This window comes from Pungitius pungitius, chromosome 10 (genome assembly GCF_949316345.1).
Source record: "Pungitius pungitius chromosome 10, fPunPun2.1, whole genome shotgun sequence".
Taxonomy (NCBI): domain Eukaryota; kingdom Metazoa; phylum Chordata; class Actinopteri; order Perciformes; family Gasterosteidae; genus Pungitius; species Pungitius pungitius.
The window spans coordinates 18,492,309-18,517,072 of NC_084909.1; the positions used below are offsets into that span (position 1 = coordinate 18,492,309).

General features: G+C 46.0%; 2 protein-coding genes across 3 annotated transcripts in view; one reads left to right on the forward strand and one right to left on the reverse strand.

Annotated features, from left to right (window-relative positions):
* Window positions 1-5: 5 nt before the first annotated feature.
* Window positions 6-2,635, reverse strand: dnajc15 (DnaJ (Hsp40) homolog, subfamily C, member 15). Of its 2 annotated transcripts, XM_037488580.2 has the most exons (7): window positions 2,478-2,635; window positions 1,033-1,084; window positions 822-895; window positions 614-690; window positions 430-500; window positions 247-327; window positions 6-216 (listed from the first exon to the last, which is right to left on the reverse strand). In XM_037488580.2, the coding sequence occupies exons 1-6, from the start codon at window positions 2,583-2,585 to the stop codon at window positions 257-259; spliced, it is 453 nt and encodes a 150-aa protein (XP_037344477.1). In that variant the 5' UTR covers window positions 2,586-2,635; the 3' UTR covers window positions 6-216; window positions 247-256. The 2 variants fall into 2 exon arrangements, with proteins under 2 accessions (XP_037344477.1, XP_037344479.1); XM_037488582.2 differs by lacking the exon at window positions 2,478-2,635 and adding an exon at window positions 2,146-2,263 and having other exon boundaries at window positions 6-327.
* Window positions 2,636-6,242: 3,607 nt separating this feature from the next.
* plekhm3 (pleckstrin homology domain containing, family M, member 3) overlaps window positions 6,243-24,764 on the forward strand; it is a 31,559-nt gene continuing 13,037 nt past the window's right edge. The window contains exons 1-5 of the mRNA XM_037488837.2: window positions 6,243-6,308; window positions 8,655-9,572; window positions 13,931-15,031; window positions 22,352-22,497; window positions 22,660-22,853. Of these exons, the coding sequence (XP_037344734.2) occupies window positions 9,038-9,572; window positions 13,931-15,031; window positions 22,352-22,497; window positions 22,660-22,853 (1,976 nt within the window). The 5' untranslated portion in view covers window positions 6,243-6,308; window positions 8,655-9,037. The remainder of the gene's footprint in view (window positions 6,309-8,654; window positions 9,573-13,930; window positions 15,032-22,351; window positions 22,498-22,659; window positions 22,854-24,764) is intronic.

The following is a 24,764-nucleotide window of genomic DNA, read 5'->3' on the forward strand; positions in this document are numbered from 1 at the left end:
CCAACTGATGTTTTCAAATAACTTTATTATAATTATATTTAAAAAAAAAGTTTCACCAACTGCTCAAACATGGAATTATTTTAACGCGACATGGTCCCGCTCCTTAAATACATTTAAACTTGAATACCTAATCTATTAGATAGGAGTTTATGGGAATAGGTCAAGTCATTTGAAGATCCTTCCCTCTGACAGTTATAAGTTACAATGAAGTGACGTTGAAAAGACCGTTGCCTCCAGCAGCCCGAGTGGGTGCAGGTCATCTGCGGTTCTCCTTGTCGAAAAGGTCTTTGGCCTCATTGATCTTAGCGGCCAGATATGGAGACCCACCTGTACACAAACATCCAACATTAGGGCAGATGTATGATTGATTCCACTGGGCCTCCTTATAGACAATGCTTTTCTCCCCTGATGGTCACAGTTAAAGCTCACCCTTGTCTGGATGGTTCAGGACCATGATCCTCCGATGGGCGTCGCGTACCTTGGCCTTAGTGGTGACGGGGCTGGAAACAGGAAAAGAAACTAATAGGTCTATGTGAGCAGTCATCGCGTTGTTCTGATCTCACACACTTGCAGATCACATTAACGAAATATAAACCAAAACAGATCCGATTACCTGATGCCAAGAACAAGGCTGGCCTCTCGCTTGGACATCTTTTGCTCAAAACCTCCTTTGTAATATGGCGAGAAAGCCTGTGGAGACCGAACATGATTAGAGCTTTGATTCTCAATTTCTTCCTCAAAATATCTACAACAACAAAGCAGGAATAGATGTGGGAACTGAACATTTCGTCAGATGAACAGAGGGAGAAAGAATGACTCACCGATGAGGGCATCTTCCTGACGGTTTCAGAGAAGACCTGCCCCAGAGGCTTCCACAGCTGGAATGCATAGCGGCCTGTGGATTAACATACATATACATCTATATCAAGTGAGCGGCAAGCGCTATAGAAAATCTCACTTAAAAATCTTATTAGATGAAGTAATTTACAGGTTTAGCAATAAGTGAAAGTATATATCAAACTATTCTTTTACCGGCAAAACCTGCAGCAGCAACACCGAGACCGACTGCGATCAGAGTCCCTCCCTGACGACAAAACACAGGTTCATGAATATGTGAAGGGAGAGACAAAGAAAACTAAAATACTGGCTGACTGAAAACTGTTTGTCAGTAGTTGTTTCTGGGATTATCTGTGGATAAAAAAGTGCTCCAAACAACTTGTATACTTTAATGAGAACTTAAAGCAGTAATAAGTGAGGACAACGTGTCAATACATAGCCTATCTAGATTTAAAAAAAATTCTGCCATTTCTTCATAAGGCTCAGGATCTCCATTTAGTCCTTTTAATCACTTTACAATGATGCTTTGAATGTAGTGACTTAAACATCTTAATTGTGTAATGTCAAATTAAGTTGTATGTACTTTAGATCAAGGAGGATTGTGCAGCTAATGTAAAGTCATGAAGACACCACAATATCATTTTCCAAAAGGCGTATTTCTAATCAATTCCTGTGAGGACAGTACTTTTACAACATTAATCACTCCACTAAGGTGTACCACAAGGTGAGCATCCAATGAGGGCAGCATTACGTATGGAGGCATCCAGATTGACGGACCTTCCTGTCTCAAAGTAATGGACTGTTTTTTCTTTAGCTAGTCAAGTGGTTCTTTCCATAACGTGGATTAGAACTGTAGTGAAATAGGTCCAATCACTGTATAGAACCTCTGCACCACACAAATGATGGTCTCAAACACATTGAGAACGCAAGAAAATCCACAAATTAACTCTGGACAGGCACACGTGTTAATCCCAGGTGACCTCTTCAATGAAGCTGATTGGAAGAAGACCAAGACCTAAAAGGTGGCTACTTTGAAGCTATGAAATATAAAACACTCTGCTTTGTGGAGTATTCTTTTGCTTACCACATCATACGCGTTCCATTGTAGTGTTAATGTCAATAATGTAAAATGTAGAAATTATTCAAATAAAGAAAAACTATTTAATGAGAAGGTGTGTCCAAACTTTCGACTGGTACTGGAGCTCAAACAAAGTAACGTGAAGCAATGTTAGCTGATGCCAGCTAGTTAACTAGTTAACGTTGCAGGACATTGGTAGGAATGAGAGTAATATGAAATATTCGGTTTACCTGAATCGATGTTCGAAAGGCATTCATTCTGGAACGTTAGCTACAGTTTAAATACTAACAGTATTACCGTTTACCAAACGATAAAACGTAACGTAACGTCGTATTATCGTTCATCGGTAAAACACCAAGCTACCCGATGTCAAACGGGCTTCAGTAGCTCGTTAGTTATTCAAAGTTTACTAACGGTAACTTAACGGTAGTTAACACAGCAGCAGCCGACGGGCCGGTAGCGGTCATTGAGGTTACGTAACACACACGTTGGCAGGTACAAACCAGCCCAGTTTAGTTTACTTCACTCCACGACGGCCTAGCACATAAAAGAAGGTACTTGCCAGACGTCTGTCTATATCTGCGTCGCTCCTAGCGTCGGTTTTAGGAGAATATTCAGCATAGCGCATCATATCTCCTCCGTCAACGCTCATTCTGCCGGCGGCGGCCATGTTGCCTCAGAAACGAACGTCACAGTCAGGTGATTCAATCATACAGTTTCCGGCTGTAACTTTCAAAATAAAACTCTCAGCAACATCCTTTCTATTATACAAAATGATTTGAAACTTTATAAAATAAATACGAACTCATTTAAAGTTTTTAGCCCGTAGGCCAAATGTCTCCGTCGTGCCAACCATGAGGGTTCTTACATGTTACAAATGTGTGATAAGCAATGGTCGATTTATCTGTTCTGTCACTCCCCTTTTTATCACTCTATTGTTAGAATTTTTGCATTTTTTTAGTGTAAGGAGGTTACATATATAGACAAAATTGCATCTAACAATTTAATGTTAATAAAACTGGGGACTACATAATTTCACCTTGCTGCAATACTGGGAATTATAAATTCATATCAATCAGATGTGCCAATTCCAAAACAAAGAAAACAAGAGGGACAAGCTAGTTATTAATGAGGAAAACTGGTCCAGTAGGTCCAGTAGCCAACGGCTATGATATAACGTTTGTTGAATGGAAAATATCTGCTCCCTCTACAGCTCCTTCCACATGCACTTAGCCTAAAAGATAGGGTTGTGTAGGACAATTTTATTATGGATATACAAAACAAATGAATGATAATTGTGACTTCTAAAAGGTTTGTCAAGAGGATTCCTGAGTTTTTTCTGGTGGATTTAGAACAAACTATTGTTGTTTCATGTTTGTGCCACTAGATGGAGCCGTTGACTATTTGATCCGGTGATGCTGTACAGTGTGTGCGTGTCTGTGTGCGTGCCTTCCACTGAATGAGATGGAACATACAGTATATTGAACAATTGAATTTAGCATGTTAGTAATAGCCGCAGTCGTGCTTACATGTTTGTATCAGTGTTTATAAGTGCTCTCATTTGTTTTTTTGAATGGCCGTTGATTTGCTTCTCTGTGTTTCTAATTATTGCATCAGTTTATTTATATGCTCCTATTTGTATTTTTGTCGACTGTTGCACTTGTACATGTTGGTGTGTTTCATTGGTTTGCATTGCCCCTTGATGTGGGTTCGTATTTGTGTTGCTCTTTGTGCTTGTGTCCGTCTACAGGTGCGCTGTGTGGCCCTCGTGGACCCTCGACATGATTAGGGCTCCAGCAGGAGTCTCGGAGCAGGGAGCAGCAGCGCGGTGGAGCCGATGGAGTCCCGAGCCTGGAGCTGCTTTCTATTGTCCCCGGTAATTGGATCTGGTCTGGGGAAAGAGATGGCTGCCAGTGAGAGGCTGCGATCATTTGGTGTGAATGATCCGCGTGGTGCCGGGCCTGAACACACACACACACACACTCATGTCTATACGTCTCTACATCAATCTTAAATTGCTGTTTTCGTGTCAAACATTATTCTCCCTAAAATGTGTTGTCAGAGGATTTTCTGAAAGCTCTGCTCCACTGAAACATTAGAACAAACAGGACAACAGCTGCCGTTCTTCTTCCACTTACCGTTCCAGTCAGAAAGCAAATCCACTTCAAACTGATCCAGGTTCCCAGTGCACCTCTTGCCCCTTACCAAAGGCTTCTAGATTCTAGCGATTGTTCTGCGGCCCGGACCGAAACCAGTGTTTTGAAAGTAAGTAGCACACGTATTCACTTTATGTACTTTAAATATTGAGTGATTAGAGGCGATTACATTGTTGCTGTTCTGTCATGAGGGGTCACGCCTGTTTAAACACCATCGATGATGTATCAGAGTCTCAACGGGTCGTCCCGTTTCACAGGGAAAGTTCTCATGTCTGTTTGTTAAAGCACGTTGAAATAAGTCCTGGCTCAGGTACCATGAAAAGTTGTTCCTCTACAGTAATCAATCAATCTGTACGTTGTCTTTGTCCATTGACAGAAAGCCATAATGGGCAAAGCCTTGGTTACTTGTGACAGCACCAATATTTTGGTGGTTCTGAAGCCTTTAATCCGGAATCTTAGTTCTTGACTGTCGTCATGCTTTTTTTCTCGGGCAAAACACAAAAAAAGAGGGTGCAGCCAAGAACAACTACACGCCGGATGTGTCAAGCAAAAATGTATTCCAAACTTTAGCTGGCGCCTGCGTGGGGGTTCAGTTGTTCAAGTTGGACCAATGAAATTTGTGCGTTTCCAGATACAAAGTCTCTTTACATCGTTACCTCTTTATGTTATTATTCTCCCACTGCAGCTCAACAGGAAAATGCTGAGAAATTGACAAAAAACAGGCTAGTCACTAAAAAGTGAAACAGTTATTGCTTGTTGGTATAAACGTCTCGACTCATATGCAGATTTAAAATGCAGCAGCGTTAGAGGTTATTTGCATATATGTATGTGTCTTTTTGTGTGTATGCACGTTAAACTCAATCTCAGAGATGGAGAAACATTTGCGGAAAACCCACACTTACATGCAGTGTTTCCATGGGAACCAAGCAGCCACTCTGCTCTTCAATAGCAAGTGAGTGAGTCGGGGTAGATGGCCATTGTTTCTTGTGTGTCTGGGGGGTCGGGGGTTGTGGTTCGAGAGGGGTTAGAGGGGGCAGTATTAAACAATGTGCTAGACAGATGAAAGCACTGCACATCCTTAAATCTAATCATAATTTAGTCATCACTAGAAGATGATCAAAATAAAGAAGGAAATAGGCAAGATAGGACAGAGAGTGCATGATTCAAGGGGGGGGGGGGGGTATATTGATGTTAGATGGAAAATGATGGAGCCTTGTGGACAGAGATGGTCTTATTCCTAAAGCTGAAGCGTATTTGTTGCATCCATCTATACCCAGGCAAAGGCACTTAGCCTAAAAGGATTTCTGTAGCTCGCAAGCAGCTACACACTGCATTAAAGACAGTGGAGTCAGTCATAACCACCAATACTGACCATTTATGCCTTTTCTTATGTCAAAATTATGGCCTGTCAAATTACAAATGCTAAATGGACACGTATAGTGTAAAATGTAAGACATTTTTCTCCATTTAACAATGAGGAAAAACCTATTTGCCCATGTAGAAATTGTTAATTGTTAATTAACGTTACATCACAGGGTAAAATCTTCATTTATTTGCTTTTACTCACTTATTTGCTTTTTTTTTAAACGCTGCTGGGAGAGTAACTCCCCATTAGGGTGGCCTGTCCCGCCTCTCCTTCACTGAAGAGAACTTTTGAGGTAAATTCAGACAAAGAGCATTCAGAAAAAGGATGAAGAAGAGGAGGCCCGACTTGGGTTTTTTTCAAATGGGTTTATGGAAAGTGGTAATGATATTTCTCAGGATACTGGTCATTAATCATTTTTTGATATTTGGAATAATCAAATTGACACTTTGCCAAACAAAACTTCCAAAAAATCTCTTTTCACAATTTATTTTTCTCTTATGTTTTATTGATGAAGGTTTTTCCCAGAGAAGAGGAAATACAAATTGAAAAAAACCCAATATAATTGTGACCTGATTCCAGCAAATAAAATGTAAACAATTGTCATGCTTTTTACATATAATTTTAATTATAGTTTAATATTAGTTCAACACGTATTGGTCTTTTCCGTGTATATATCTATTGCAATTTTAATTCATGTATTGCCTCACACGTACTTCATGAATGCATTCATTGTTATCAATAAGTGTCTAACATTAAAATACATAATTTGTTCAAACGTTCAAACGGAACCTTTATCCTGTTGCTCCAGTTTCCTTCAGGGCACTCTATCGCTGACGGACTGTCAAAATGACATAGTGGTAAACACAGTAAGGTGAGTCTAGATTTCCTTTTTAACGCTTGTGAACGCACCGGTTTTACCCAAAACACCGCCAGTCTGCATCCACAAACACGCGGTGTTGAAGGACCGAGGGGGCGACGAGTTATATATTTTATTAAAGTGACATTGATCAAGGATGGAGGGAGGGAAGCTAGCGTTAGCTGCTAGCTAGCTCACCCCCTGATGACATCACACCGGCCCGGCGTAGAAACAACAGGCCTTATTCAATCCGCACCTGCACCAGTGCGTCGTTGTGTGCGCGTGGCTGTGAACGGGGGGGGGGGGGGGGTTGTGGTACTGATCAGCTCGTGTTAGCGGGCTTTTCTTCCGTAGTTTAATGTACCGTTAGCTGCCCGAAAGGCTGACCGTGGCTTCACCTCTGCCCGCGTCGACTGCTGAGATGCTGCCGGTGTTTATTGACACAAACAAACAAACAAACAAACAAACAATGAGCCGCGCTGTGGCTCCAAAGCGGTGGGCTTTCCGTTTGTTGTTTTCCTTATTGTCATGTGACCCGTTACTTGAGTGAGATAACCATGAACACTGTAGTTCAGTTTTGATTTCCCATAAAATGTCCATAATACCTGCATCCTGGGCCAGGATATGAAAACAAAACTTGTTATGGGTGCCTTCTGTTAAGCAGTTACGCCTCCACATGAATCCGGATATTAATACTAGCAACATGTTAATGTTTAACACTGTGTGGTTCATTTGTTCTTCTGCCAAAATTGTTTTTTTGGGGTTCTGATTACTTCACTTATTTGTTGTTATGCAAATTTATGTTGTTGTTTTTTTCTTCAATCCAGAACCTCACATTAAATAATGTTTATATCAATGTCACCAACTTTTGTTGGTGGGAAAACCAAATGACTCCAATTGTAAATGGTTCTAAAGTCCCTCCATTAACTTCATAACCGAATCCAACACATTCTATTGTGTCCCCTAGTGGAAACACTGCTGTCCATACTGACCTCAGCCCTGTGTGTCAACGTGAGGTCAGCGGGACGCTCGATGAGTGACACCAGGACGGAGCTCCATGCAGGCAGAGGATATCACAGCCAATCGGTTGGGGCTGGCTGTTAAAAAATAAAGTGATATATATAAATAAAATATAAGCTAGCCAGAGTTAGTGATCATTACTACGGTGGAGTTCTCAGCAAAGCTGATGCACCTGTACTTTTACAACTCCTGTAATGCTTGGTCGTTAATTGAAATGAATCAGAAGAGAACGTCTAGGCATATTTGTTCATTTAAACTTTGAGGTTGTTTACGTCACACAGAAATGAACTGCCATGATAGTCTTTTTAGGATTAGTACTATCTATTTTTTTAAACTCTTTTTGAATCTAATTGTCTTCTTTATTGTTTAATCAATCAAAAAGTTGAATTGGCGGTGATGTAATCCCCTTTAAATAATTGATATGTAGAGGAAAGTAAAAGAGGCCGAGCTGAGGGGGAGAAGAAAATCAATGAGGGAGCGAGGGATCAGCATCAGAGAAGAAAGAGGTTTAGACAGAGAGAGACGGAGAGAGACGGAGGAGTGGAGGGAATCAGAAGAGACAGGCGGTCAGGCTGATGGATGCGGACCCCACCCAGGCCGCTCCCTCTCTGCCTGCTCAGTCCAGTGACAAGCAGCTGGGGAGGAAGTCGAGTACTATTTCATCAGGACGCGTGAGGGAGGACGGTCGTTTCTGCTTGCTGAGGAGGGACAAGTGAGCCTTCGGGGCCTCAGTGTGACGGAGCTCCTGTTGGTGGGTCGCTAGTTTGCTGTCTAAAGCTGTCGGAGGCTCCTCCAAACGTCACTACAGCAGAAAACTACTATTTACTATGTCAATAAGTTGTGGGGTAATGTCTACTAGCAGAGAATTAAATGTGTCTGAGCTTCTCCTTGCTTTGTTTACATGGCTGCGCCTTTCAGTGCGCGGTGTAGTGTGCATGAGAGCGAGCACAGCCCCACGCCATCGGCTATAAAGCGGCTACAGCTGATAACGCCGCCCCGAACAGCGCGTGGGGGGCGCGGCAACGCCCTTTGACCCCTCCCTCAGCAGTCTGCACTGTTTGCGCTGGTCGAACCGTTAGCTGCAGGCCGCCGGCTCAGACGTCGCCATGTTGGGGGCCGCGCGGAGGCAACCGCCGCTATATCAAACCCTGGCTTCACTATCCTCTGATCTGACCTCTTGCTTGGTAAAGCTTCTATTTAGAGTTTAATAAAGCGCCTGAAACACCCCCAACTTATCTGTAATTTGATCATTTCTCACTGTTCGACGTGTTTCCACTATTTGTTTTTGTGCGGCATGCTTCCTCTAATGCACTTCCTCTTTCTCTCTTCCGTTTCTTACAGTAACGTCTGATGACTTCCCAGCCACCTGACGGGCTGGAATTAGCAGCCCCTCAGAATACCAGCGTGTGCGGAGGGGTTTGACTGTTTTGGCGTGCGTGTGTCCTGGCTAAGCGACGCAGTTTGCCACCCGGGTTGCCAGCGTTTCGGGAGTCCCAGGCTACTGCCGGATCTATTTAGCGCTCGCCTTTCCCTCCGGTGCTAGAAGCAAACCGCTGATAGAGAGAAGAAGACTGTGACCTCGGATAAGCCTGCAGGCGGCGACCTTAGTTTGACACCTAGTGTGGTCTTTTGGACACATGAATAATACTAACTGGGTTTTTGTGCCCATTTTGGAAAACCTTCTAGTTGTGCGACCTCTTGCTCCAGGGTGAGGGGTGCCAGCCATGGAGGGTCTGGAGCAGCTTGACATGGCGGGCGACATCAGCCCAGCCCTCGAGGCCACCGAGGACTTCATCCACTGCATGGACGGGGTGAAAGGCCAAGGCCCGAGCCAAGCCCAGACGGGGAGCCACCAGCCCGCCAGGCAGCCGAAGCAGCCGCGCGAGGTCTCCAGCGCCGCGCTGGGCAAGCTGAGCTCCAGCGGCGTGTGGGGCTTGCTGGCCAGAGAGCAGCCAGAGGTGGGGCCTCTGGGCCTGGCCTGGGCCGACAACTTCAGCGTGTTGGGGTTGGGGGTCGGGGTCGGGGTGGGCTTGAGGCCCGGCAAGAGGAGCAGGGCGCGCTCCACCAACGACCTGGCGGCCCACACCAAGGAGTGCGCCCACAACAGCGCCAACTGCGCGTCCAACTCGGCCTTCAAGAAGGGACACAACCGGTCCAGGTCCGACGTCAACTACCGGCCGTCGGCGTTCACGGACAACGGGCTGCCCGCGTTGGACTGCAACACTCTGAAGAACATGATCCTCAACCACCAGCCGGCGGGTGAGTTCACAGGCGGCGTGCGTCTCCGGGCCGTACGCTGCAGCAGGTGTTGCTGGAGCTACAAAGGTTTTGATAGACTTGGGGTTTGTCATTTGATCAGACCGAAAATGACAGAAACGGTGAACTCTTAACAGTTTGGTCCCTGGATTGTTTAATTGTCACACTTCAAAACAAACACTGTTGCCTCACAGCAAGGAGGGCCTGGGTTCAAACCCGGCCAGCACCTCTCTGGGTGGAGGTCACGTGTTCTGTCAGAGCACTCTGGCTTCCTCCATCGCTCCAAAGACAAGCACGATGGGTGTGTGAATGGGGAGTGAATGTTTGTATGTCCCTCTGTCTGCTCAGTTCAGGGTGTTCTCCGTCGCTGGTGCAGTGCCCCCCCGCCACCCCCCCCCCCCCCCCATTGACCCTCTACCAGGGTCTACTCTACGTAGCATACATTTTCCACTTTATAAAGGGAGCACGCAAACCCACCTATTTTTACATCCAAAGGAGTCGCCACCCCGAATGGCCATTAACAGAATGCAGGTTTAAGGCTCTTCAGCATTGCCTTCATAAGGTGAGGTTGCTGTCCAATGAACCTCCACTGTTACAAAGGGAGAAGGTAAATTATATGTATGTCGGTTTTTGTGAAGGGACTCATTTGAATCTGATTTGCTTAATTTGGCATTTTTGGCACAGAGAGTTGTTTGTTGTTGTTGTTGCCCTGACTCCGTAGAGACAGTGTTATGTCCTCCGGTGAACATCAGTCTCTACCTGTTGGAGACAATCCCATCCCCTGCCTCCTCACTTTGGCCAATGACCCGGGAAGTTTTCTCAGCCTTTGAGAGGCTTTTCGGAGAGCGTACGTCTGACTCTTTGTGCTGCAGATCGGAGCGTACGCTCTACTTATGTTCAAGCATCCTCCGAGAAAGCAATAATGATAGAAGATGATGATAACTTGAAATGACACAGCTGTGCTATGACAGTCAGTATTCAGGCAGAGTGACCGACACACACACACACACACACAGAGAGCATTTATTTGTGTGTGTTTTGGCCATCTGAAGGCCTAAGGAGATCCTAAGGGATAATAGCCTGTAATCCTGTCAGCAAATGGACTCAAATGAGGCGAAAGAAGAGGCAACCCAATTACCCGGCCCCTGATACTGGCCGGATTATTTAGTATTAGCATATGTGTGAAAAGGCATCAGGCTATTTAGTTTGGCCCGCTGGCATTGAAAGGAGAGAAGTAGGAGAAGGACGGTAATAAGCAGAAGGCAGAGTGATTTAGCTCGGCCCTCGCGATGTCTCTTCATTCACATTGAGGAGGGGAAAAAAAGTGGCCTGTTGGCCTTTCCATTAGTGGCAGCTGGGGATGTTTAGATGGTAAATGGAAATGATTATATACACAATAAACATGTGTATATAGGACCAAACAAGCCGCGTGTAGCTCTTTTGTTTCATGAAATTTCCAACGTGTCGTTATTCTTGCTAATAATCCTTTTTTTACACCTGGCTTTACAGGAACAGTGTTGTTCCTCAATGGTATTGTCTTTAGTCTCGATCACCATGGTGATGTCGGGGTTCACTCTAACACATGGTTGTCTCAACTTTTGGCCACATGTGGAAAAATATACAACAGACTCACAATTGAACATGTTTGAAGAAAAAAAAAAAAAAGAAGACAGGAAGGGAGAGAAGCCGATGCCGATTCTTCATAGAATCCTCGCACTGAATTTCGACTTCTACTCTACTACTTGCAGATCGTCCTCCACTTCTTCCGCATCCGGTGAAAACCAGAGCTGCGAAGGTGTCATTTCCTTCTCAAAGATCTTGTACGCGCTGACTGAATTCTTTCCACGAGAGATGTGATCACACACACACACAAATGTTGTCCCGTTTTAGCGGGGAGGCTTGGCATCGGGAAACGCGCATTTGATTGCAGTTGTGACCCGAGGAGACGGAGAGGCGCCTCGTAGTCTCTTGTTCAGGGTGTCGAGAAGATCGGTGAGATCAACTTAAAAAAAGCCAGGTCTGCCTGCCATGAAGGGTCAGCGATCTCATGGAGGGGTCTACCCTTTTCTTTCAAAAAACGTGTGTCAATATTTGATCTTGGGGAATAAACCCGCTGCAGCACAATTATGAATTACATTACGAATTATGTTGACAGTTTTCACAACTGTGTTCAACTAAGAAGTGCAATACAGTGGAAACGATCCATTATATTTTCAGACCGCGATGCGGGCCGATTAGAAATGGACGGCGGGCCGCACTTGGCCCACGTGCCTTAGTTTGGACAACCCCTGCTCTAACACACGGCTCTGTGGCTCTTGCGTCTGTCTTTGTCTCTTTAACTTGTTTTTTTTTCTGCTGATTTGTGTTTCACATCCAGATAAATCCATCAAACGCACACTCTAGAACGTAGACCCGTCCCTTCCAAATCGCTTTTTCCACCACCGTTATATCCGGGACTCCACCTCACAGCACTTGTATAAAGGCAGCGGTGTTTATAGCCCTGAAAAAAAGAGGTGACGGTAATTCTGATTGACGGCTCAGACTATTACCAGAGTGCCGTGTCGAAACCCACCAGGTGGAGATGAAGGCTAATTGAACCGAGCGCGTTTTTATTTCTTCTCGCCACGATGCCCAATTCTAAAGCCCGGGCCCCCCCGAGCGTGAAGACTGCCAATCAGCCGCTCCTGATTCCAGCTGCAAACACATTTGCATTTTCCATTTGTCCCCTTGGCGAGAAGGGTTTGTTAACATGCAGAGTCCGAGACCCGGAGTGACACCGTGTCTACTGCTGTTGTGATAAGATGGATGAGGCACCGACCCGCCACCGCAGCGCTGCTTTACACTTTTCCTCCTTGAGTGATTTAGCGCGTTAAAGAACCAAAATGCAATATTGGCCAATTAGACGGAGCCTGATTGGGGCGTTACAATTAAATCAGATGTTGGATTGGATTTGTGCATTGGTGGTTCTCGGGATTTTAAGTAAACCTGTCAACCCTCAATTAGGCCTCCGCATATAAAGGCCACAACTGGCTATATTAGACTGTTACATTTAACCATTGTTTAAAAAGAATTTATTTAGCAGTATCTATATCAATGTGAAGCAGATCTTTTCTTGAGTTAAAGTATGTATGTTGTCTAAAACCGTTTACTTGAAATCTACCCAATTCTAGGTGTTTAGATGTGTTTTGACTTGCAAATTACCAAACAAAACTGACAATATTAGTCCCAGTTCACAAGTCTTGTCTGTTATTTAAAAGTCTCATACTGCAGCTTGTAGTTTTCTGCTTTGTGTAACAGATGCTTTTTCCTCTTCCTCTTTTCCTAGTCGGGTCTCAGCGGGTTGAGATTGAAAAAGAAATGTGACCTTCCTTCCTTTTTCATTAGAAAAGTGCCACTTTACTAACTATTTTTTATTTGAGCCTCAACAATATATTACCAGGCCTATATCAGCTTATGTCCATAAGTAAAGAGAAATATGATATCATTGTTTTATGGCTACAATCTTATCTAGAATTGACTTTTTAAATTAAAGTTACTGTTCAAAGTGTACTTTTACCTCATTTTGACTGTGGCATACTTTCATTTACAGTTGATTGTTTGATTGTTCTATATCGCTACATGTTGTTTGATATGTTGTTGTGCTGTCAGGCCCTAGGTGTTTACCCTCAGTCACCGGTATCAGCTCTGATTGAGAGAACAAACACACTGAGAAGTGTATTCTTTAAACTAGAACCCTCATTTAAGTCCGCGTTAGGCAAAGAAACCGTTTCCCCCCCCCCCTTTCTATTAGTGTAGGGCGTAATATTGGCGGCATCTAGTGGCGAGGCGGCAGAATGCAACGCAGTGCGGCTCCTAACAACAAAAGCCGGCGCAGATTCCTGCCCGGGCAGAGGACTCCGAGCCGCCCTGCACCGCAGACCAAACAAAGCGTAATCCCAGGAGCACTTAAATGAGGGCAGAACCCCCCCCTCCCCCCCCCCTCCAAGCCGACAGGCCGAAACAGGGAGAGGGTGTGCTCTAACCCTTCAGATTAAGAAAGCAAGCGTTTGGTAAAACACTGACTAAGTCCACTTGTGTATCCATTGAAGGAGTATTTCTCCACAGAAAGTGTCTTTTGCGCATCAACATCAGTCCAAAGGGGACTTTGATGTTCTTCACGATGGAGACAGTGATGGCAAAAACATGAATCACTAAAGAGTGGATGAGGAAGAACAATTATCCTGTTAATGAATGAATGTTTCATGCTCAAAAGTTAACCTCTGACCTGAAATGAATCAAATCTAATGTGGTAATCTTAAACACACACACACCTTCCCTCGTGTCCTTTGTCCCTCTCCCTCTCCCCGTGTCCCTGTGTCCAGATGGTAAAAGCAGCAGCAGCAGCAGCGTGGTGAAGCAGGGCGCCGTGGAGCAGCGCGAGGGCCCCCGTGGTCGCTGGGCGCCCTGCCACGCCGAGCTGACGCCCTGCGAGCTGCGCCTCTACGCCCTGGACAGCAGCGCCAACCGCCAGCTGGGCACCGCCTACTCGCTGTCGCACTGCCAGAGCGTCATCTCGCCGGCCCCCTGTGGCCAGCCCGGCCAGCCCGCCGACCCGCGCGCGCTCCAGGCCCTGTTCTTCAACAGCACGCGCCTGCAGCTGAGGGCGGCCAACCAGTGGGAGGCGGCGGAGTGGCGGCGGCTGATGTGGGAGAAAGTGCAGGCGGCACGGCCGGCGAGGAGGGAGAGCCACCAGCGGAAGGCCGGCTCGGAAAAGGTCGTCAGCTTCACCGCCGCCGTCGCGTCGCCGCCCTCCCCGTCGGGCCTCGACACCCGACCCGACGGGGACGGCGACAACCTCGCGCCGCCGGAGGCGTCGCTCTCCCTGCCGCCCGAGTGCGGCGCCCCGAGCAGACCCACCAGCCTGCCCCTGTTCCACCAGCGCAGCCCGGACGTCCTCAAAGCCGGCGTGCTCCACCAGCTGCTGAGCCAGAAGAGCTGGCGGGCCTTCACCTTCGTCCTGACCAGGTCCGCCCTGCGGGCCTTCGCCACCGAGGGCCGCGGTCCGGTGTCCCAGCCCGTCCACCAGTTCGCCCTGGCCTCCTGCTCGGCCGTGCGGCACAGTCGGGAGCCGGAGGACGGGGAGCCGCGGACGCACGGAGGGGACTGCTTCCAGGTCGCCTTCCCCAAAGAGGTGCTCAGACTTCGGGCCGACGACCCCGTCAGGGCCAAGGAGTGGGTGGAGGCCCTGCGGGACGCGGTCGGAGCGCAGAGGCCCGCCAAAGAGGAGGAGGAGGCGGCGGCGGGTTCGGGGGGAGGAGCTCCCGCCCTCCAGGGAGTGCTGCTGAGGTCCAAACCCTGCAGGGAGCGGCGGCAGCGGGAGGCCCAGAGGGCCAAGCGGCAGTCGGTCACCACGAGTTTCCTCAGCATTCTCACGTGTCTGGCTGTGGAGAAGGGGCTGACGGCTCAGAGCTTCAGGTGTGCAGGTAAGTGAGCGCCACGCACACATGCAGACAGACGGCCTACATAACACAACAACGAGTCGCTATTTTCCTCCTTTCTTTTATCCTCATGAGGTTATGATCATGATCCACATCTTGTGCTACTTTGTCACATGAATCTAAACTGCTGTTCAAATGTTCAAGTTTGTTTGAGTTCTTCACCTCTAGAGGGTGTTGAAAATGTCTTCTATCAATTGAACGTTTTCGTTTCACGTTTCCGTAACACTAAATGACATGTAAGTAATATAATATATATAATCTATATAACCTAGGGGAAACACTAAGTATTTGTGAAATCCTGCTGTGTTAAACCCAAAGAAACGTCCCTCTTCTAGTCATCTTCTGGTGTCCGTCAGCACAACGGAGCTCAAACCTCAGTCGGGGAACGAGAGGCTTCATCATGGATTCAGTGTTTGCATCACCTCGAGTACGCGGGTCATCATCTCTGGAATGAAACACTGCTTTGGGGTTTATCGAATGTTTTTTTTGGGCAACTGGTCCATCTGGACCTTTTTCATGTCCGCAGCCATTACAGCCGCTGTCCCTCCTGTCCTACCTGCCTTGTTAGTCTCCACAGTGGCCCATTGGAAGGCCCATAAATGGCAGGCGGGGGCTTTCACACTCCCCCCGGGTGTGAAAGGTGGACTTCCTCCCTCTCCTCTTTAGGAGGGCTTTGAATAATCACCCCTCACCTCCCTTATTTGTAACAACTGGCTTATTAATGCAGGCGCTGCATGAATGGCCAGCTGAAACGGGAACAAGCGCGGGGGCCGCCTGGGGGCCACTGATGATAATTGGTAGGCTTAAAGCACCGGAGGAGAGGAAAAAATGGACGAATGAATGAGAGCGAATGAAAGCATCCTGGGGATGCTGCAGTGGTCGGGCTCGCTCGGGGTCGTTTGATTGAAGGGTTTCTGGGTAGAGCTGGATGGGGGGGGGGCAGCTGGATACAAGCTTTTTCTATACACAGCACACCTCTGCTCGCTCTGTCCGTTTATTTCCCTCCTTTTCCTCCCTTTCTTTCTTTTTCCTTTCAACCAATCATTTAGAATCGCAGCGCTTTCTCTCTTTTTGTCTCCCTCTGCAACCCCCCCCCCCCCCCCCACCTCCCACCCCCTTTCATTTATTTCACTGTATCCCTTCTTTAAGTCTCTTGCTGTGTTAAATAGCAGGGCCTGGAAAAAAAAAGCTTTTACACCATCCATTTCAGGGCCTTACATTGTATTTAAGCCCTTGATTTATTGTTTGTCATTATGTTTTTTTACGCTGATAGTTATAATTGTTTGTGTTTTGTCTATGAAATTTGATCTCGTCTGCTTTTTTAAGAGGAATCATGAATTTCTCTCCACTCTTTTGTTGCTTTTCTCACTCAATCTTTTTGGGTTTAATGTCCACCTGAGCATAGAGAACTGGGTTAATCTGTGTTAGGAGTGTTAGTTACAATGATTAGAGCTGTTCTAGGAGAACAGTAGGATTTAGTGGACGGGTCATAATTCATCCTTCAAACCAATGGATTCATTCAAATGTCTCACAAACAAAAAATACATTTTACAAAATAACATTACAACAAACCATGATAACGTCAAAACTTACCTTTTCCCAATGGTCATTTTACTGCGCTGAGCCTGAACGCATCACAATGTAACTGTTCTCCCGTCTTTTTAACGCTTACTAGTTGTTCACAGTATTGTACTCTGAGCTTAGCGAGTAGAAGCAAAAATACTGAGGGGTCCGTGAGGGCTCGTTTCTTATGAATATTGGCAAATAACGTTCGTTAGTAAAAAAATTTGTTCACACTTAACATTAAACGGTTCAATTAATCATCTGAACTTGATCCAAAACTTAAGAATGACATTTTCTCTACATCTTAAGAGTTGTGTTGTATTTTTACATGAGATTTGTTGTGGTAAAATATTCTAATATCAGCCTTATGATTCAACATTTAATGTAAGTGTTAGTAGTTAACGTAGTAGGAACATAATATGCATTTTTATAAGTTTGTCATGGAGCTAAAGGTCGTGGATCTCAAACCCCTGTAAGACTAATTCATAGAAAATATTCCTCTTGTGTTGTTTACCTGAATGCATTTCGGATTCATATTCATATGTCAAGCCTCTAATCTAAGATCTCTTGATGATCAGTACCCTACTTTCGTTTCCCCTGGTCTCTCTTTGAACTTGCCCATGCTGCCTCCATCCATACATATTGGCTGATTGGTTATTTTAACATCAAAATGTATAAATGAATTCAGCTAATTACATATGGGAACTGCTGCGTTTCTGATTCCTTTTGAAGGAAACGGTTAGTGTTCGTTTGAAGACCGGTCCCCCCCCCATCACGCCGCATCGCACACACACACACACACACACACACATTGTGCAGAGTGCGTCCTCAGGTCTGGTGACCCCTGTCGTTGCACTGGAGCACATTCTCAGGCCCCCGATGTGAATCTGTTGCACAGGGAGGGGGGGCTTTGGGTGAAGTGGAAATCAGTAGATATGAGTGAATCGAGGAAGTAGGAGGTGGGTTCACATCAAAAGATAGACAGTTTCTCTCTGACACACACACACACACCCTGTCATCCCCATAGTCGTCCCCATAGTACTCTCCATTTGTGCACATTTTCATTGGAGTGTTTGGTCGGTTAGAATGGGACACATCAAAGCTCTAGTTTCTCTTGTCTTCTCAGTTTTTATTCGCACATGTGTACATAACCCCCCCCCCCCCCACACACACACACACACACACACAGTGTCTCACGCAGAGGTGTGGTGGTTTAGAACCAGCGGCGGGCAGATGAAAGCGTGAGCCCCTTTTTTTTTTTTTGTTGCCCCTGATGTTTTTCTCTCCCGCCCCTCCCTCCCTCCACGCTCACCCCGGGCAGGTCAAAGTGACCCTCCCTCACTACAGAGAGCCGCGGTACAATCGCTAGACCTTTGAGCTACGTTTGAATTCCCATTCATGTCCTCTCTGTGTCCCGCTTCTTCTTCATCCCAGAATAGGCCGATGAGAGATCAGAGACGGGGGGGGGGCGGCGCAGAAGAGATCCGCTTTGGTTTTTCATTACATAATGGCTCTATTAGAAGTCCTGCATTTTGTAATAACCCCTGCAAAATGTATCTATTAAGATACAACATGGAGTATTTACTACATGTACGTCTTCAAACTTTCTCAAAACACATATTGACAAAATGCACAGAACATCTTTGATAATTGGCGAGTTGTGACACAAGAAAGACCACGTATAACTACTATAAGTGTATTATATAGTGGATCCCATTGAACTCTGTTCCCAATAAAGACGACACAGAGTGTGTATATACTGTATGTTTAAAACACGGGTAGAGGAAATCCAGCGTTCTGATTGGTTGAGTCATTATACAGCGATAATGTACAGTACCTGTTCAGCGTTCCATATCACTGCAATCAAAGTAACACGTTTCCGTGACCTCGGTGGTGTCGCCGGAAAAAGCCTGTAAATCCCCCAAATGATCGTTTTGAGGCGATGCGAACTTTCACAACCGGACAATTAAGGTGGAGGTCATGAGCGATGTGGATGGATGGTGCGGGACCCGATGCTGTTCACATGCACGTACGGGGACTATTTTTCCTCTGGACGGATGAAATGTGATACAAAACATTTGATGGCTACAACTATTTTGTGCTGAAAGGCAGCTATTTACTTACTATTTATAACTTCGCTGGTAACAGTGTTACATTATTGGACGATAAAGTACAGCCTCTCGTACCTTATTGCTTTATTTGACCTTATTCACTAACTCACATAATACTGAACAAAGCAAAACAAATAGATGCTGTCTTAATAGTGTATTTATACAACTTCACAATCCGTTCAGTCTAGTTACACAATTTGTTCTCAGGGTTGTTTTTGCCGCTCATTTAGTTTCAGCTTTTGCTTGGTGTCGTGTCTTATCTGTTGTTTACTCTACGAGCTCTTTATAGACGGCCTCTGTGCATTTAGCCCTGTGTGTGCGCGTTCTCTCCTCCTCTCGTAGATCTAGAATTCGAGGGTTACGGTTAAAGATTGTTATTTGGTTTCCAGATGTCTTCGGGCATACGTGCGTGTGCGTCTTTGTTCCCTCGGGTCCCGATGGCGGCCGACCACAGTGCAGGCCACACTTGGCCAGAGAGCCCGGGCCGGTGGTCGGCTCTTTCCTCGAAGTGACACGGCGTTCCCCCGGCTGTTGCCCACCCCCCTCGGCCCGGCTGGCTCCCGACCAGAGGGCTGTGGTTCCTTTTGGACAGCGGCGTGAGCCCAGTGCTGTAATCAGCCCACACATGTGTCTCTGATCACAGGTCCTTCCACGAGATAAGATGCTGCTGTTTTCCGTCTTCTGAACAAGCAAATCCAAAAGGAAACGAGCAAACGATCCAGCGCGGAGAGCAGTGAAAGCGGGGGATTTGACACGCCATCAGAATGCGATCGGACCCGTCGGCACATCTGGACGTCGTCTGACTCCCGACGTGATCGACTGTCACACAAACGCTGTTTGCATAGTTTAGCCACGTGTTTTTTTTCTTATTATTTTTTTTTCGAGACGAGGGTAATGTCACCGCGGGGGTGTGCTGAGTCAGCATCGCTGTCATCAGCTGACGACTCATCTGATGACTCATCTGACCCTCGCGTCCCTTCAACCTGCGACAAACCAGTCTGCCAGCCCCGCTGCCTATTTTTATTTTATTTTGATAACAACTGCTTGTCATTGGTTGTTTCTGTACCACGATGTCTTTCTACCTACGATACAGTACATGTTTGTGATGACCTCAGCCGATTGATCGGGCGGTCTGCAATGATCAGCAGATCAACAGCATGGATAGAAAATCGGAAATAACCTGGAACCAGGTTTTCTGACCACGGGTCATACAAATGAAACAATTTGACCCCGCCCCCATCACAGGATTAATCAATAATTGATAATTCATCATCAATCTGCAGTTCCCAGATTGCCCTTCACATGAATTATGTGGCCTCTCTACACCGTTGCTCCAATGGGATTGGTTAATCCCAGAAAGCAGAACAGTTCTGATACCACATAGAGTCTCTCCAGGTTAACTCGTGACTGACTGAGGCTCCAACCTCAAAGCGGATAAAGCCGCTCTGATAAGACCGCCGCCCGTCTTTGTCAGACATCAGATGCTCGTCCGCGGTATGAAAGTAGTTGACCTGACTTATTTTTCTTCCTCTATTGTCGCCCCCTTCCATCCGTCCTCGTTTGATCTGGCTCTTTTCTTTCATGCAATCCCGTCGTCCCTCTCATCTCTCAATGGGGCGTTTACTCATTCAGCCTGTCCTTCCGCTCCCCCCTTTTGTCGGCGTGCGGCGCGCTCGTTCTGAAGCGCCGCGGAGCGACAGGCCGACACACGTCTCCCTCCCTCCCTCCTTCCTTCCCTCCCTCCCTCCCTCCCTCCCTCGCCTTCTCTGCAGCGCTCCATGCCTCCGTCCTCCAAATCCTAGATAAGCATCTCGCCCCGTTTCTTGTCTCCTGGCTCTCCCGGACAGTGCTGCATAGGGGACACCTGTCGCAGGGCCGTGCGCTCAGGTGTGTGTGTGTCTGTGTGTGTGTGTGTGTGCGTGTGTGTGTGGGGGATCGTAGATTAGCTCCGGGTGTTTGGGCGGGGAAGCGAACTTTAAAGAGGTGGGGAAGACAAAGCCGGCAGTGGGGACGCCGTCGGGCTGAATGGAGCCCGGGATCTGTTGGCCTTTTTAGTTCTACAGAACCCCCTCTCATTGAAGTGGGCTCTGTTGTGACTACTTGAAGAACCAGGGCTCCGAGATAACACTTGAAGGGAGAGCCAGGTAGATTTAGGCAAACGTGGATATTAATGGTAGAAGATGCATCTCCAGAAGATACCAACCGTCAACAAAATCTATGCACTCCACAAAGCACTATAGACGTGAAATATGAAGATAGATTGATGTCACATTTATGCATCAGACTTAGACATAGTTTAATATAGTGTATTGTTTATTGTTTTGACTTTTTGAGATCATACACTTGACCTTAAGAAACACGTCCATCAAAGCATTTCTGAACATTTCTGTTGTCAGTGCAACATAATCAGTTGTCTCAGTTATTTAGTCAAGGTGACATGATGCAACATTATCTTCAGAGTGCCTTTTTTAAACCGACTATCTTGTTTATGATCAGCAGGTTTACTACGCTGGATTAGTGTGGTATTTAGTGAGGGGCCAATAAAGTGACGCACATTAAAGCCGAGTGATTTGCTCTACAACCTTTGAGTTCTCCTGATGTTGTCTCCTGCAGACCGGTAACACCAAGGAGGAGCTTGTGCAACACCTGCTTGTTGCACATTAAGATAGAGAACCGGTGTGTTGGTTTGATTCAATCTCCACTTTTGGCACTTTCTTTAAAGCTTTTCATTATGAGTATTTGATTGTAGTTATACATCAGCTTAATGATGTCACGCAGAAATGAAACATTCATTCCGGTAACCAAACAATTCTTCTTGTTTCCGTCCAGCTTTAGAGATGCAGAGGCTTAGCGATTCTTCTCAGGGTTTGTCATTGAGCTTCATCTGTTCAATTGAATGGATTTAGACTTTAGTTTGATGTTATCTGGACCTGTTAGCCTTTCAGACGTTGTTATCTGAGGGGCAAGGTAGATTTAATCAAACATGGATAGTAATAGTAGAAGAGGCACCAAACAAGAAGGTGAAAGTAATCAATAGAATATTACTGAAGGATGTACATGGGCTTTCTGGAGTGATGGGAATGGAAACAATAGAATCTGTTGGACTTGACCAAGAAACAAAAGTTCTGGTGTTGATATTCTCAGCATCTCCAGAATGTAACAACCACGATGAAATTGCTCAACCATAACATCATTTATGCACTCCTCCACAGAGAACATCGCATTTAGATTTGTGGATAGAGTCCTGACCTTTAAAAATAGATTCATGCCACAATAATACAGGAGCCTTATATTTAGTTTTAGTCTACAATTGGTGCCCAAGTAAAGGAAGAGTTTATAGCTGTTCCTAAAGGCCACGTTCCAAGGTCTGCTGTCAAGTCATTAAGACGGGAGTGATGCAATAGTTGTTTAATATACGGTTCTGCTGTAACAGTAATATCTAAATATAACTAATGAAACAAAATAAAACACGTGTTCAGTTTGGGGTTCATTTTCCCCTTTTAAATGTCCAAACCACAGGCCAAATATTGGTTGTCAATGGCAACTGTCGGGCCGTGATTCAGGCACTGTAGAGTATCTCTTCACATATTTGTTTATTGATGATCTATAATCACACATACTCTCTCCTCAGGGTGTCAGCGCCCGGTCGGCCTCTCCAAAGGAAAAGCAAAGGTCTGCTACTACAGCGGCTGGTACTACTGCCAGAGTTGCCATCAGGACAACTCGTTCCTCATCCCAGCACGTCTGCTGCACAACTGGGACACCAGTCGGCACAAGGTGGGAAAACACACGCGTACACAAGCGACGCGGTTAGGATGGTCACGGGACGCCCAGCTTGTCGGGCACCGTCCCGCTGGTCTCCTCACTGGTCTCCTCACTGGTCTCCTCACTGGTCTCCTCACTGGTCTCCTCACGGAAACTCTGATGTGCTCCTCCCAGGTTTCTAAGCAGGCCAAGGAGTTCCTGGAGTTTGTGTACGAGGAGCCCCTGCTGGACGTGCAGCAGCTCAACCCGTGTCTGTACGAGCACTGCGAGCCTCTCCGCGCCGTGCTGCGTCTCCGGCAGCAGCTCCAGTCGCTGCGGGCCTACCTGTTCAGCTGCCGAGCAACCGTCGCCGAGGACCTGAGACGGAGGTAGGCTGCCGCACGAGGTCTGTTGTGGTGCCGAGGCAGTATTGAGGCTCTCACCACACATCTTTCACTTGGGGTTCTAACGGTATACCGTCACATACCGGTGTTACCATAACATCTGAAGTTGTTGTTCGTCAGTCGGCAGTTTTTATTTCCACGCGTCACCGTGGAGCGCCCGGCGGTCGGAGCTACTCGTCTTACGTGTGTTGGGATTGAGTCATAGTTATAACTTTATAACAGCAATGAATAACCCACAACGGACTCCCTTTACAGGGTAAAACACCACGACACAACAGCTTGTGACACATAAACAATTTAACACTAATAATTGTACGTTTATAAAAATTACCCCGCCAAACTGCATGCTGGGTACAAGAAGTAACTCTGTTGCTACATGAAAACACGCAAAAGACTGACACAGGAGGGACAACGAGAGCCCAGAGGTGCAACAACACAACTTGTGCCCAAGAGAGGAGCTGCGTCTGTTTCGATTAAACCCAAAAACGTTAGATCAGAAAAAGATTCATTGCAAAGTCTTTCGAGCGGCTGCAAGTGGCAACACTAGCAGCCGCAAGAAGCTAACACGCTAACGAGCTAGTCAGTTGCAAGTTGGCCAGCTAGCCGGGATACCGTCAGAATGTTTCATAATAGCATGATATGGATTTTTGGCCATACCGTGCAGCCCTACTTTTACTTGGCAAAAATGTAAAGATTTGAATAGAGATTTTAAAGATGGTACCTATTCACATGCACAGTAGGTACCCGTCAAGGAGCTCATACATTCGGATGGTGCATTGAATTTTGTAATTCCACATGGCAGCTAATCTGCAGCTTGGGAGCCCTCAGAGAGGTTCAACCTTTGTTGGTGGAAAGTTGTCATGTTGTCCGTTTGGTAGTAATCTTTCACCAAATGGTCTTGTCAACGTGAATTAATTAAAAAGAATTAAAAAAGGATAGAAACAGATTTCCCTTTGAATTAGCAGCAAGTTCAATGTGACGAGGAGCTCGAATGTTAGAAGTCTGACAAAGTTTGGTTGGATCTAAAATCCAACTAAAGCACACATATAACACATTTTTAATTTCCTTTCTGAAGTTATTTTCTGTGCATATACTACGATAGTTGAACATCAGCAGGCTGTGTCATCACTGACTTATACCCTGGTGTTATTCCTCAGCTGATTGATTGACTTCATGGACTGTTAACATCTCCCCGTATGATCCGTGTGTGTCTGAGTGCACGCATGTACACCGCCATAACTTTTATCTGCATGCATTCCTGTCTGTGTATAGGCTGCATGCACATAAAGGAAGTGCGCCTGTGTGTGCACATGTGTGTGTGATGATCGGGTTGGGAGGGGCGGCGGTGTGGGGGGGGGCTGTTTATCAGTGCAGGATCCCACACTGAAAGCCTTGTCTGTGAGCTGATGGATGCTCCCTGCTCCGCTCCACTAATGGTCACTAATACACTCTGAGCCCACTTTTTCTAAAGGAGAAGCATCCACCTCAGCAGACAGGCTGGGATCTAATTAATACTCCATCATGATCATTTGCACAGCGCATAGTTTCTCACCCTCCAGTAACGCCGTCCCACCATGCAGATAATAATATTGGGTTCAAGCGACTTATTCCTTTTTACGAGTTGTTCTACAGACAACCGGTGATTTGGGGATTATTTATAGTAACGTGTCACTGAGAGGAGATACATATGAGGAATTTTATAATACATTTATTAGAATGCTTTCCTCACAAACATCTCCATTGTATAAAAATGGCAGAAATATCCCCGAAAGAGATCTGGCGCTGTATTTAATTTGTCAATTTACGGCTAAATAACTACAATCACTGTTTTGCAAGAAGGTCTACATTTTTTAAACATTTTTTTAAATTATTTTTATTTAATTTATTTATTCGTTA

Excerpts from the sequence above, each read along its gene's own strand:
- dnajc15 (XM_037488580.2), bottom strand. The coding sequence starts at position 2,585 with ATGGCCGCCGCCGGCAGAATGAGCGTTGACGGAGGAGATATGATGCGC. Across the intron at positions 1,085-2,477 it reads CAGATATAGACAGACGTCTG|GGAGGGACTCTGATCGCAGT; the intron begins GCAAGTACCTTC and ends TTTTGTCGTCAG. Across the intron at positions 501-613 it reads AGCCTTGTTCTTGGCATCAG|CCCCGTCACCACTAAGGCCA; the intron begins GTAATCGGATCT and ends TCCTGTTTCCAG.